At 33.4% G+C, this 15,825-nt stretch overlaps 1 protein-coding gene across 1 annotated transcript; it reads right to left on the reverse strand.

Annotated features, from left to right (window-relative positions):
- Positions 1-1,832: 1,832 nt before the first annotated feature.
- On the reverse strand, positions 1,833-6,327 carry SOL1 (carboxypeptidase D). The gene is made up of 15 exons (XM_079029587.1): positions 6,155-6,327; positions 5,016-5,082; positions 4,812-4,907; positions 4,625-4,655; positions 4,465-4,521; positions 4,277-4,372; positions 3,988-4,110; positions 3,765-3,869; positions 3,601-3,647; positions 3,271-3,396; positions 3,074-3,176; positions 2,873-2,935; positions 2,574-2,657; positions 2,419-2,482; positions 1,833-2,348 (listed from the first exon to the last, which is right to left on the reverse strand). The coding sequence occupies exons 1-15, from the start codon at positions 6,249-6,251 to the stop codon at positions 2,035-2,037; spliced, it is 1,473 nt and encodes a 490-aa protein (XP_078885713.1). The 5' UTR covers positions 6,252-6,327; the 3' UTR covers positions 1,833-2,034.
- Between the last annotated feature and the right edge of the window lie 9,498 nt (positions 6,328-15,825).

Genomic DNA, 15,825 nt, shown 5'->3' on the forward strand with positions numbered 1-15,825 from the left:
GATCTTAATGTTGGTTTCCTTAAGAGTGCCCTCAATATTTGCCTTTTTGGCGACTTCTTCAACAAATTGGTTGTTTTTTAAAGAGTTTTCTAAAAGAATTGAATGTTTGTCAATAGACTGGGTTAACTTGATAGTTAATTTATTTTGTCTTTCAATAACTTCGAAGAATTTTTCAAAATCTTTTTTATCAAGATTGTTTTTAACCATAAAGGCTAAATCGTTTTTAAATTGGTTAAAAGGTATTTTATTTTTTGAAATATCTGTAGAAATATCTTTTGAAATACCAAGATAATGGCTTATTTTTGAAGTTTTTAAAAGACATCTTGCAATGATTTGGTTGAGATTATTGCAATGATTTACGATTGTTTGAACACCAGCTTTACCAGAAGTAGAGAAAACGTATTCTTTCTTTTCAGTATTATCGTCAAGAGTTTTAATTTTGACTGTTTTACCTTTTTTATAGAAATGAGGAAAATCAATTTTATTATTCATTTATATATATATATATATATATATATATATATATATAAAAGAAGAAACTATTCCTGAGTATTCGGCTTCAGGTAAAGAAATATCAAATCCATTTATGGCTGTGAATTTGCCTAAAATTCATATGGGTGTACAGACACATCTTAGCTACAATCTAAATAAGAAATTATTAGAAGATGACGATGACCGGTGAAATTATCAAAATGAGTTGATGGCTTCAATTATACAAGCTTTCCTCACTTATTACTTTAATTATGGTGTCTTTTTTTATCAGAGATTCTCTAGTGGCTTCAATTGTCAAAAAGAAACGAATATTTCTGTGTGTCACCTTTTGCTTTAACAAGATAACAATTATTTTGAAAGATCTGGTAATACATCCGGTTACCAATTTTCATGATCAAATCCCTCTATAAATTGAAGTGAAGAATTTATTTCAAGAAGCAGAGAAAAAATTTCATCCTTACAAATGTTTAGCTTATGCTTAGAAAAGCTTCTTGTATTTTTTTTATCTATTTCTAGATGTTTAAATCATCATTTCTCCATATGTTTCTCCAAATTGTTGTAGTGATTATTCTTCGATTTCAGAAGGTATTTAACTATTTTGTTTCTTAGAATACTTTTTTATGTTTTATATTATACAAAATTCTTGCTTATACAATAAAACTATCTTTAAAATAGCAATAACAGCAATAAAAATAGCAATGTATATTTTATAGCAAAGTTTTAAAATTAAAAATATGACTAAGAGTATAAAAGGAATATGATATTAAACAATAGATCAAGACGTGGAAAACTCACATTTGGCAACTTATTTCACCATCTTAAATGGTCAAAATGTTTGTTACCAATTAACAAGAGAGGTGGCAATCATATCGATTGGTGCCTTGGTGAGTTATAAAAACTCAACCTGAAAACGACTTATATAAATATTTGTGTCGTATTAACCCGAATTAGCCATAAGCAAATCAACCCGTTTAATTATACGAATTCACAGATTCATAAGTCAAATTCAGGTTTATTAATCACAAGAAAAAAGTCTAAATATCACATATTTACTTATCATTGTTTACTTTCTCTTTTTAATAAATATAGTTTTTATTTTTTTTATCGGATAAAATTAGCAAGTTCCTGGATCAACCTGTGAAATTATTTACAAACCCGAACACAACCCGTATAATAAACGGGTTGGTGGATGCATGTTTGCGGGTCATAAAAACTAAACCCAAATCTGTTTATCTCACCTCATATTACCAATTACCAAATACAGCATACAAAATAAATAAAAAATAATTTTTATTTTCCTACAGCAGCCTCAGTTAAAGCTTATCAACTTAAAAGTTGAATTCCGGAACTAAATATCTTTGATTTTGGTATATGATTGGGTGATGTGTAAAAATAATATTGTTTACAACACTTATACATGTACACCTAAACGTTGATGGTCCATCTAACAAGAGATGTGCTCGTGTGCATCGTTAAAGTTGGATAGGAATTAAATACACATACACACACACAGAGACTTGCAGTTGTGGAATCTTCTTATACTTATACAGCAGAGACTCGTCTTTGTTGTTGGGATTTTCGCAGTTTGAAATGGTTAATGATGGCTTTTCTTTTCATCAGGAAAAACAGAAAACCCAAAACTACAACTAAAGTTAGAGACACCTCCAGCTGGGATTTTGGTAAAAGCTCAGAAATTTTCAGACTGCTTTTACTTTTACTTTTACTTTTACTTTTACTACTACACTGATTTGGTAAAAAATGGGTGTCTGGCTCGAGTATGAAATCCAGTGTCACTGCTTCTTCCTTCATTGTGATGGTTGTTGTTCGTGTTTTGTAACCAGCCATTGTTGCTATAACTGCATGCCACAGATTTCAGTTTTTGGGTTAAATTGACAAAATGATCAAAGTGTGTGGGTTGAGTTGTACCTTCATATTGTTGTCCAGGGGCCAATAAACGGTGATAATCAGCTAATCTTTCACTTGCTTTAATCTGTACATCATTCATTAATCATTATATTATTATTAGAAATTAGAAAATATTATATCTTTTTCGTTTGTCGAAATATTAAAGTAATACATACTGTGTAATTTATATCCTTTATTGCAATGGTTGCAGGCAAAGGCTCTCCACAATCTGACGAAAAGATCCTTCCATGTACTCCTGACTACACTCACAATCGTAAAATAAATATATGTAAAAAAATATATCAAAATAGATTCATTGCAAAAGCATAACCCATACTTGTTTAATGACCACTTCATCAATTTTGCTTAAAATGATAACAGATTTTTATCACACTAATTGCCAAAAGTACACCTAAAAATTGAAATTTTTGGTAATAACAATAATTTTATAGATATAAAAAAGTTTGACAATTACCTTGACAATGCTTGCAACAAGATGAAGCATACTCCTTTTGTTATGTTGCCATATCATGCGAAGCTGAATAATGTCAAGGAAATGAAAATGTAAGTAAACTCCAAAAAGGAAGTCATGGTTATATAGCTGAAAAAAAAAATAACGATATATCACTGTTGAAAATTCAAACTGTGTGTTGGAATTGCATCAGATGAAGCTGACCTCATTAGCAGGAGGCCATTTGTTGTCACTGATCTCCAAAGTCAGTTCAAAACAGTCAGCAAAAATGTAGTTCCAGTCTTGCATGCCACCATATATGGGATACCTGCACCAATCACAATCATTCATATTAGTTTTGCAAATTTTACATCATAAAATCCAATTCAAGTTACATTTTACAAATTTAATTAGAATAATACCATTGAGCCCCATTTGTTATTCCTTCTTCAAATTCGCTGCTTTGAGACATGTTAAAGTGAGAGCCACTATACAACTTTGCCATGTATTTGAAAGTTTCATCATCAGGACATGCAAAGTAACTTTTGCTGAAATAACAGAAAAACCAATCTCAGCATACTACAATATCATTTTGCAACCTCAAGGTCCATATTAAGTTATTGAAGCATTTAACTAAACCTTCAACTCTTAAAATGCAAAGGATCATCAGTGCTTCATAGAAAGATGTTTACTAGAATATGAGCATTTTCATCTAAAAAGTTAAAAAAAAAATTAATTGATTTAGAACTTACCTTCTATCATCGGTTCCATCCCATGGATAATTTGCAACAAGTGCTCCCTGAGAAATAAGAAATTTTACACTTTGAAGGATATGTGGTCTATGTTCATTCACAGAAAAGCACTAAAAATAAATAAATTTGCAAAGAAATGAAGACAAGTTTCAGGGATTTATTACCCCATGAAGACTAGCAGAGGCTGTGAAATGTATCTCTTTTAACCATCTCATAATCGCTTTTGTCTCTGGTTGTCTTTCGTTTAAATCATCATTCATTGGAAAAAACTACACCACAAGACATCAATCCAACGCTTTTAACAATCAGTTACATCAATTATGCAAACATACTATAACATTTATAATAATACAAACAGATTATGCAATTATGCAAAGATGAAAATACCTGGTCTGGAAAATCACGATTGAGATCAATGTTGTTTGCATTACCACGTTTTCTTAATGAAAACCCATCAGGATTCATTGTTGGAAAGATGTGAAGGTGGACATTATCCACAATCAGTGTTGCCTGCATTCACAAGTCAATCCCAGGTCAATGCAAGTCAAACTCAGGAATAAAAAATATACAAATATCAATGTCAGTTATCTATTCACATGTAAAGTTTTATATATCACAAATTTGAACAATATAATCATATGGGGAGGCATTAATATTTCAGAGAAGAAAAGGTTACCAAGGGATCCTTCATATAATTGTCACACAGCCAATTTGATAAAAGCAAGAGAAGTTCACGCCCTACAGGTTCATCTCCATGCACATTCCCAATAAACTGCAACATCCATCATATCAACCAAAATCAATTTCAACAAAAAAAAATAAAAAAGAAAAGAAAAGGTCATGCATTTCTGGACATAATATCACCTTGAAAGCAGGTTTAGCCTCTTCCTTCCCAGGATTATTAGAAATTTCCAACACCCACTGCATTAGAAACAAAGGAAGAAAGTATGTATGAGGATATATAATTTTGGGAATTATAAGAAGAATAACAAAAAGAAAGATGAGGTGTGAGTCAATATGTTACCAGTGGAACTCCCAAGACACTTTTCCCAATACTGGTGTAGGATTAAAGACCCTCAAAGAGAGAATCAAAAACGAGTCAGTTAATGACACAAATATCATTTAAAGTTAAACAAGATTATATGTTCATTTGAACATAAATGACATTCATGAGGGGATTTAATAATCAATGTATCAATAGAATAAGTCACCTGTATATCCTGGAAATGCGACCACATCTACCATGGAATGCCTTGATAGCCTTCTCAAGATCAGAATTAGTCATATATCCATGAGCCAACTTATTACTGCATTGCAGATATTCGGAAAATGCCAAAAGTAAATCAAACTATTGGAGAATAATAAGTAATTATATGGTTTAAATTTTAATCTGAATTTGAGATAAGTTATAATACAGTTTCTGAAAGTGACTTTCTTCGGACAAATGCCTTCCTGAAGCAGCATATGTTATATCCACAAAACCTGTTGAACATAATTCAGTTAAGATACGGTGGGAAGATAATAAAGTCAATTTCAAGAAGAATTAAGCTAATTTGAAGTAATTTTGGTATCTTTCTGTTAGATGTTTGGTATTAGATTAAAGCTTGTTAGTTTGATGCAAATATAAAAGAAAGAGAAAGTAGATGCAGAAATCATCACCCCACGTGTTGGATTGTGGTCACAAATCTCATTTAAAATGTGTTTGAGCACAAGATTTGATGCATGTAATTATGAGTAAATAGTCAAGTGGAAACCATGACCTTTATTCATTTGTTGTAATGTATTTGTAGTAGAAGTTAAAGCATGTTGCATGTGAAGTTAAATATATGAAACCTCAAAACACATGATAATTACATGGGACAAAAAAATAGGGTTCTTAGTGAAAACTAGGTGATTAGATAAATACTTGGTGACACTTAAAATTCTAAGGCGTGAGGTCAAACCATGGGAGTTAAATGAAAAATGCCCAAGATGTGTTATTCATGATGTACCATTTATATATCCAACTAAAATTAGATGGTGATATTCAACCCTCTTAAACAACTAAATACAAGCCCTAAATATCAATCCAATTTTGCTATGAATAAACCATCATTTTCCAATGTTTACAGCCAAGACCTTCATGCCTCACTATCATCTTTTTTTCTCTACATTACCTCGTACATCAGAACTTCAAATTACAAAGTCCCATCTTTATGAAATAATATATCCAACTAAAATTAGAGCCCATATTTGGTTCTTTTAACTTCGAAACTCGTAGAATCTTATAAGCAACAAATCGACAAAGAACAATAATCGAAAAGATAAATTTAGGGAAATCTATGTCGCCAGAGTAGAAAAATCAGTGGAAAATTCGAATACGAAAGTAAAAATATTTCAATTTTTAAATTCAAAAGTGGAGTAACAATTTCCGTTCATATCATTTTATGATTTAAAAATGAAGCAAGAAATAGTTACAACACGAACCAAACAACAAAAGAATAGTCTCATTCAACAGCCAAACAAGTATATGATTGAAAAAGAACGAGAAATTAAAATCGAAAAAGGGGTTAACCTGAATCACGTTCACCGCCTCTGGCAAACACCGTATGAAACAAATGGAGCAAGTTTAGAGATAGGAAGAGTAAGAGCGATGGATTCAGGTTCGCCATATCAACGATTTCATTCACGAAATCGAGCTTCAGAGACCAAATCACAGGGGAGAAGTGGTTTTAAGGCTTTGTTCGAACTGAGAGACACATGCACATGATAGGCACGTGCCTCGTTGACATAACCTTTTATAGTTTTATTTTTAAAAAAATCTCAATATTTAAGGAAAAGTTACACTTTAATCCCAAGATTTTTTTTTTGAACGAAAAAGTCCCGAAAACCGGCAAAAATTCGCAGTTTGACCCTTTTTGACCGGTTGAAACCGGTACCAAATTAATTTAGGACTATTTCATAAACTAATCCAAAATATTGGGATTTTTCTGTAAACAAAAAATATTAGGACTTTTCTATAAACAAAAATATTATGATTTTTCTACAAATAGAACCCTTATTATTATTATTATTATTATTATTATTATTATTATTATTATTATTATTATATAGATAAGAATACTATTTTTTGAACTTTATATTATTAATATTGTTACTAATACATATAAATGCATTAAATGAAAAACTAATATTAATGACATTGTTTAAGGGTTGAGGTGGAGGAGATGGTGATGCTTTTAGCATTGAAATCGTGAATGTCTGCTTGTATATTTTTACTTTGTATATGGTCATTTAATATTTGTTATTATTGTTTTCAATTCAGAATATTAATACTTAACAATTTGAAAGAAGTTGCATATTAATAATTTAATCTCACTTTGTATATAAAATTGTTTAAGGTAGAAGAATTACTTTCCAAATCCAACAAATTCACTACAAACATCTGCATAGGTAACCCATATCAAAATTCAAAAGTATTGATTACAATATTTTGTTTAATAAAAAGTAATAGGAATAATTCAAAAGTATTAATCAAAATTCAAAAGTATTAATCCAAAAAACATGTCCTATTACTTTTTATTAAACAAGATATTGTAATTAATATTTTTGACTTTTGATATGGGCTACCTATTTAGATGTTTGTAGTGGATCTGTTGAATTTGAAAAATAATCCTTCCACCTTAAACATTTTTATATACAAAGTGAGAAATCCTTCTAGCTTAAACTATTTATAAATAATTTTACAAATATATAACTTCTTTTAAATTGTTACGTATTATTATTCTGAATTGAAAACAATAACAACAAATATGAAATGACCATAACAAAGTAAAAATATACAAGCAAACATTTATGATTTCAATGCTAAAAGCATCAACATCTCCTCCACATTCACCCTTAAACAATGTCATTAATATTTTTTTTTCACTTAAATGCATTTATATGTATTAGTAACAATATTAATAATAACAAGTTCAAAAAATAGTATTCTTATTTATATTTTTTTAATAATAATAATAATAATAATAATAATAATAATAATAATAATAATAATGGTTCTGTTTGTAGAAAAGTCCTAATATTTTTGTTTATAGAAAAGTCCTAATATTTTTTGTTTACAGAAAAGTCCCAATATTTTGGATTAGTTTACGAAATAGTCCCAAATTAATTTGGTACCGGTTTCAACCGGTCAAAAATGGTCAAACTGAAAATTTTTGCCGGTTTTCGGGACTTTTTCGTTCAAAAAAAAATCTTGGGACTAAAGTGTAACTTTTCCGTAAATATTGGGACTTTTATGAAGATTTCCCTTTTATTTTGTATATGGTAAATTATACAAATGGCAACGGTGTCTTTGAAGTAATTTATACGTTTAGTTCTTGATTCTTTTGTTTAAGTCAAACAATCTTTAATTTATGTTTTTGTTGCGTGTTTGATCTCTATTACTCTTAAAAAGACTATGACTATATATACAAGGGTGTAAACAACAAGGATTAATCGGGTCATTCCAAACATATTTTAGACCATGGTGGAAAGTAAAAAAAAAGTCCTTAGAATACATAAATGTTATCAAGTTTTTTATAATAACTGAATAACCGAAAGAAGATTACTTGTACTAGCTTCTAAATATAACAATTTCAATTTTATATATATATATATATATATATATATATATATATATATTAATTTGGGCCACTTTAAAAGATGTGCTCAAGACAATCGTCTCTATAAGGCATGGGGACTAAACTATGATTTTCTCTATATGGAATTTAGAAGATAAGTGGTAAGGGGAGAGAGAGAGAGAGAGAGAGAGAGGGAGGGGAAATGAAAGGTATTTGTGAGGGGTTTAATAGGGTAGAATATGTTGACCCATTCAATTATATAAATAATAAATGAAATAAAATGTAAAAAATCAGATAAGGGCACTTTTATCATTTTTTTCTTCTAGGGATAATGAGTTGAAAGAGTAACCAACTATAACACTTGTATATATCTGGTCTGTTAAATGTGACTTGAGCATTTTGAACATTCACATGGAGCATTTGAGTTTAATGAACGAAACATGTGACAAAGGAACGGATCATGTGACAAGAGAATGGATTATGTAACAAAAGAACGGATCATGTGATAAATGAACGAAACATCATAAAGGGGGGATGGAGCATCTGAGAAGTGTGAAGAGCACCTGAGAAAGGAATAGAGCATCTTAGAAGGATATGGAGCACCGTGGAGTGGAATGGAGCACCTTGGTGCATGGATGCGCTGTCCATGCTCAAGATGTGCCATTCCATGCATAGATGTGCCACTTATGAGGCATGGTGTGCCATTGGGTAGCAAGGTGTGCCACATGAGAAAGAGATGTGACACTTTTGAAGGAGGGAGCGTGTAACGCCCGTAGATCCGAGCTAGTCAATTTAGAGATAATAGGGGTCGAAAATAACTTTTCGACAAAAGATTATTTAGAATAAATAATCTTAACCAAGTTGTAGAAGATGTCTCAAGGGTTCCGTGCATATAAAGAACGCCGAAATCCGAGTTATAAGGAAGAAGTTATGGTCCGTCAAAGTTTTACGGCAAAACCGACACGACACCAGGAGACGTAAATAGTGAATTTACGATGGAGGATTTTTTAGCCTTATAAATAAATAAAAAAGTTTTAGTATACGTTAAACCAAGAACATACAAAAAAAAAAGAACGCCCAAATCTGACTTCGTATGAGGGTGATATGAATATTCTAAGATTTGGCTTAGCAGTACATAGCCCGAAACTCGGATTTTAGATCGAGCGGTTTTTGGCCTACGCAACCTAAATGAGAATTGAAGATCTCATTAATAGGAACTCAACGGTAAAAATACAGACGGAAACAAAGTATGTATGTAGAAGTTATGAATTTTACGCGGACATTTAACAATATAATCTCCTCCTACTGTTAAAATTAATATCAGTCGAGAATTAGCCGACGGAGTAAAAAGGAAAGTTGTAGATTTTATTTTTACCTACGTGTGGATATAAATAACGTCAAAAACGGAGCTCGTATGCGAAAGTTATGGACGAAGCTTAGTCTTTACTTTTCGAGTGCGGCGAATTTGATACAGTTTTGTAAATCCTAGATAGAATGAGAATTAGCCAACGAGGTCTAAATGAAAGTTGTAGTACTCGTAAATACCAACGTGTGGATATAAATAACGTCCAAAACATATCTCGTATGCGAAAGATATAGACGAAGCTTAGTCGCTACTCTTCATGCGCGATAAATACGATACAGTTTTTGTAAATCTGAGATAGAATGAGAATTAGCCGACGGGGTCTAAATGAAAGTTGTAGTACTCGTAAATACCAATGTGTGGATATAAAGAACGTAGAAAACAGAGCTCGTACGCGAAAGATACGGACGAAGCTTAGAGGCTACTTTACTATAAAATTCCTATAAATAAGAGATGAACTCTTCATAATTTCTTCACACCATAAACATTTCTTTCTTTCTCTAAATTCTCTCTAACCTCCATAAACCCCTCCCAAGTCTAGGGAACCTCCCTGGCACGAGAAGAAAGCCCCGGAGCGCTCGACGGCTCCGAGAAGAAAAGTTTTCGGCTCGGAAACGCTGCTCCAGCGAAGCTCGGTTTTTAATAAAAACCCGTTGTAAGTGATCTACGTCTATACTATATTTAATATAGCTTTTATTTAATTATAGTAACATTATTAGGACCTTAAAATAATTATTTGGGCTATTATTATGAGTTATATTGAGTGTTATTTAACGCTTATATAATAGTAATAATAGCTAGACTATTAATTAGTCGCGGTTAACGTTAAAAACTAAACCCTAGTGGTATTGATACTAGGTTTTGTCGAGGAAAATTGTTTTGAGATAACGAAGTTTTGTCTGAGTTCGGAATCACCACCTAATCAAGTGAGTGCATAGTTAATTTCATCTTACACGTAGATATGAAGTATTTTTTATAAATTACGTGTTATGTGTGCATATTATCTGAATACTTGTTGTCTATGTTGGATGAACGATTTTATACATGTTTTAAATGATTTAAAATGTATATGTATTTTATATCTACGATAATGTTGGGGTAAAACATGGGTAGATGTAATAGATGGAATATGAGTTGGATGATGATTCGAGAGGTGTTATAGACCACGAGGTGAGGGTGAGAGGTGGACGATATGAGAAGCATTTTCCCAAACGATGGCCCTGTCATTCAGTAGAGTATGGATGACAACCACGGACTATTCTAGACAGTCCAGTGGAACACTAGCAGGCTTGCAACCTGTAGGTGTTGTGAACGATGTGTTCACCCGGTGTACTCTAAACCTGGGTGATCATGCACTCTTGATGCCTAAACCCTGGTGATCATGCAGACTTGATGCCTAAACCCTGGTGATCATGCAGACTTGATGCCTAAACCCTGGTGATCATGCAGACTTGATGCCTAAACCCTGGCGACTATGCAGACTTAGTGCCCGTTGTGTAAACCGTGGCAACGATGGACTTTGTGCCGATTCCTTAGGATGATCCTTAGGAATGAGTGAACGAGAAATAGATGATGTTAAGGTAGATCCTTAAGAATAAAGAAGATAATGGGGATGGGTAATTGGGTTGATTGCTTAATTGTTTAAACATAATAATTATATTATTATGGGTTGAAAACCCTATGTACTCACCAGGTTTTCCAACCTGACCCACTCAGTTTACTTATATAACAGGTGTTGTTATGATGTCACATTACACTGAGAGATTAAGGAGATGTAAATCACTAGCGATAATGAATATAAGCTCTGTTTATGCTTATGTTTCTGTGTTGATGATGACATCCCAAATGTTTTAAAATGAATAAAAATATTTTTCCTCGGAAATGCTTTGATAATGTATTTATCATGTTTTAATGGGAACAAATTCCACAACGTTTTGATTAAAAGAGATAATCTGATTTTTATTAAGCATAAACAAAATCGGTCTTTTTCTGGTCGTGAAAATGGGGATGTCACAGTTGGTATCAGAGCATTAGTTTAAGCGAACTAGGAATTTGTAGGAAATTTCTAGACTTAAACTTAGAATGCTAAGTGATGATTGTGAGATGAGTGTCTGCTATATTTTAGACACAAGCACTAGTTTATTTTAGGAAAGATGCCTAAAATGTTTTATGTGCTAAATGTTTTATGATATAGCTATAAAGATGCCTTATATGTTATTATTTGTTCGGATCTATGGTCTGTTGCCGAACGGATCTAGAAATTTTATGTGTTCAGATTTCTAAACGTTTGATTACGGTATTAGAACTTGCATATAACTTTTCGGTGTGACAAGGAGATCTATACGTCTATCGTAAATAAAATCTTTCCTATCTTAAAATTCTACCCTCGGTACACCGAACGTCTGCTTGGGTGTACAAAACGTAATGGTGAAGACAGACTAGGAAATATCCGAGGAAGATGACAACCTGAGCCTAAGAATGTGATGGGTCATGCATCGGTCGTTGCGCCTGCACCTGAACCTATCACAATGGCAGAAGTTCAGGAAGTGATGCGAACCATGATAGACTGAGAAAATAAAGGAAATGAGATGGCTTACGATAGTAAATGATACCTATCGGAAGATATCATAAGAGAGGTATCTTGCCTTTAGAATACGTCTGATAAAATAGCAGTACGTATAGAGAAGTACGGTACATCTAAATGTGCACATTTGATTGGCGGGATGATAGAACGATTGGTGTAATTCCTAAAGTTGTCCTATCATCTGGAATTTCCATCACCAACCGAGTTGAAGCAGAATTGATGATTGAAGATACGCATGGAAGAAGTCCTAGTATAGTCTACGGAAATTTTTATGATTATTTGGACACACTCGTATGTGTTAAATTGTTTTGTGATTTAGGACTTGGGGACTACGAGACAGTACTTGGGACGAGTATGAGTAGGTGTGAAAGGTGGTAGATGCATATACTACCGGAAACACAGGACTCACGCTTGGATCAGGGAAAGTCACAAGGTTACCAAGAAGCCAATAATTGAGTCCGTTTTATTCAAGCATGTCTTTACCATCGTTTCGGTAATGACTAAGAAGATTGTTGTTATTCTGACCCTAGTGGTCATATCAAATTGAGTCCGAATACGATGAGTATGATACGTGGTTCAGAGAACCAAGTTCGATGTAACATCTGACTTAAGCCAGAAGATTGAAATAAAAGATAATCATTGCGATCATTAGAGGTATCGTGATAGTTGGTTGTGTTGGATTAGTGTCTAAGGCTGTAATTATATTTGGTAAGTACTTGACCTGATTGTGCATGGTCCTTTTTGGGTTGCCTTCACCATAGCAACTTGACAGGGTGATTTATATAGAGAGAAGAGATATTATTATTAATGTATTATAAGAATAATATGTTAAAGGAATAATAATATTATTTGATTAATATAAGTCATAAATTAATTAGGAATTAATTTGGTGACTTAAAGAGATTAATTGAATAAAGGGGCATAAACTGTCAAATGTGTGATAGTTGTATTTTGAGCTAAGAATCCTTATGGATATGGGGTGGACGATTTTAGGGATATGGATCACCTAGAAATCGTCCAAGGCCTTATCTAGAAGGGATCTTTGGATTGCTTTGAGGCTAAGTTATCCAATTAGGGTTTTAGGGTGAAACCTAAAGAGCTCACAATATAAATAGGGCCCTAGGGTTGTGGAAATCGACCACCTTGTTATTGGAGTAACCCTAGAGCCGATTTCCCTCTTCCTTACCTCTCTCAAATCATCTTCTTGCTAGTTGGTGTTTGTAAGCCATTAGAGGAGTGACATTTGTGACTCTAAGCTCCAAGAAGAAGAAGGTTTTCAAGCAAGTAACTCAAGGTATCATTCTAGATCTGTTTTCATATGTTTTGATTGTTAGTTTACATTAGATCTAGCCATGAAAGTCTTGGATATATTGCATGTTCAATTAGAGAAACCTAGATCCAAGCATTAGGGTTTGTATGTGCACATAGGAAAGTTCTTATGTCCAAAACCCATAAGTTGTATCAGAGCCATGATTGGTTTCAATTGAATGTGATGTTTAACTGTTTTGCTTACTGAAAATCGTTTTTCTTCACCTCTGTCCGACCCAACTCGACGAGTCAGTGTCTGGACTCGGCGAGTTGGCCCTACTCGGCGAGTCCAAAGCTTGACTCGGCGAGTCCCAGCGTTAGACAGAGGATAATTCGGGATTTTATTGCTGTTTTGTCTTGGATTGATACCTAAATCGTTTTATTAAGTAAAAATCCGAATTTTAACCTAATTTAATGATTATCCTTGACATAACAATAGATAATTTCAAATCTTTTGAATATTGATTACTTATATGATAAATATGGGCTATTTAAGATTATTTGGTAATTATCTAATGACTAAAATTGGATTAGGTCAAATATAGATAGTTATGAAATTATTTGTTTAATTTGAATTATTTGTTATTTGATCCCTATTGTTTTAAAAAGTTCAAAATTTATCCCGAAGTTTTGAAATTTGAATTTTGTGATTAATAGTTTAATTTAGAAGAATTTAAATTTCAACCCCTAGAGTTTTACAAGTTTAAAGTTCAACCCTATACTATTATATTATTAAAAGCTTAATAAATATATAAGTAAAATTAAAATTCTAGTCTTACCGTTACTAGGCCTCATTCACGAAGCCGGTCTATAAGGTGGGTATAAGGTCGATGCTTATAAAATGGCGCTTAATGGGTGTGCACTCACACCCACCGCTTGCTTGACTGGTGGAGGGTCGTTAGCCGAACGGGTAGGATAGGACAATCCTCTCCTCATTAATAAGTATAATGAATCTATAACTAAACTTTTTTACAAATTCCCAATCCTAGTTACTTTAGGCGAAAGTGAATTGATGCAATCCCATGAAATTGCACTTTGCACCCTTACTAAGAAGTTAGTGGAGCGTGTGTGGTTTACCGACACACTAATTGGTTCTAAGCAAAGTTGGCAAAAGGTGATTCATTGTTTATCATAGTTCGATTGAGCGTGTGTGGTTTACTGGCACATCGAATAGATGATTGTAACAATGAAGGCACCATGTAGATTTTCATGGTTATTCACACCCACTTTGTGATCCTCGGCATCCCAGTCACAAACGAGAGGGGCATATCGAGATTTAAACATGCCATTGAAAGGTTTAATGAATCTCAAAGAAAATCTAGGAATTATCAATGCATTTAAAACTTAAGTTTATGTTTTCAAGGTGAAGAATTAGTTAATCGTCATTCACTTACCTCCAAATTATTTGCATGTTGGATTACGACATCCCTTTTCTAATATGTAAATAATGTTGTTGGGTCCTAGCCCTAATTTTTCATTTTGGGTGTTTAATTAGGGATTCAATTCTAATCAAACTTTGTCCTTTCTATTTGTAGATGTCGAGCGCAAACAACGTTGTTGCTAACTCATTCACGTTAATGAGTCTTTGCCAAAAGGTGACCTTCGATGGTACGAACTTTAGCGAATGGATAAGATACATTCGCACCATTGCACGCTACGAGGATAAAGAGTATGTCCTCGATGAAAAGCTCGAGAAGGTCAACCCAAAAATCGCTACTCCCGAAGAGATGGCTGTCTTTGAGACCCACGAACGTGATGCAACGAAATTCCATTGCATCACGATAGCCACCATGAACCAGGAATTCCAAAAGTCCTACGAGGACATGTATCCCTATGAAATACATCAAGACTTGATGGAGAGGTACCACCAAAGCGCGAGGAAAGAGCGCTACGAGATCATCACCAACATGATCACCGCCAAGATGGGAAGTGGAGAATCGTTAACCATGAACTTGCAAAAGATGCAAATATATGTTGATCGTCTTCGCAAGTTAAATGTTAACTTTGGGGAGGATTTGGCCATCGACATTGTTCTTCACTCCTTGCCTTCATGCTACAACCAATTTAGGATGACCTACCACATGAACAAGGAAGAGGTCACCCTAAGCAAACTCCAAGGACTCCTAAGGACTGCTGAGAGCAACCTAAAGGACAATTCTGTTGCACCAACTCACGCACCAACCGCTGCTCCTGTTTTGGCTATAGGGCAGGGAAGGGGCAAGAAGAGGAAGGTTTCGTCAAAGAGCCACCGCAAGGGAAATTCCCAAGATGGTTCCTCTTCTAGTGGGACCAAGTTTGATCCTGCTAATCCCAACCCTAACCCGAAGGAGGCAAAGTGCCATCATTGCCACAAAATAGGGCATTGGAAG

This window comes from Lactuca serriola, chromosome 1 (genome assembly GCF_051521515.1).
Source record: "Lactuca serriola cultivar US96UC23 chromosome 1, Lser_US96UC23_V15, whole genome shotgun sequence".
NCBI classification, from domain to species: Eukaryota; Viridiplantae; Streptophyta; class Magnoliopsida; order Asterales; family Asteraceae; genus Lactuca; species Lactuca serriola.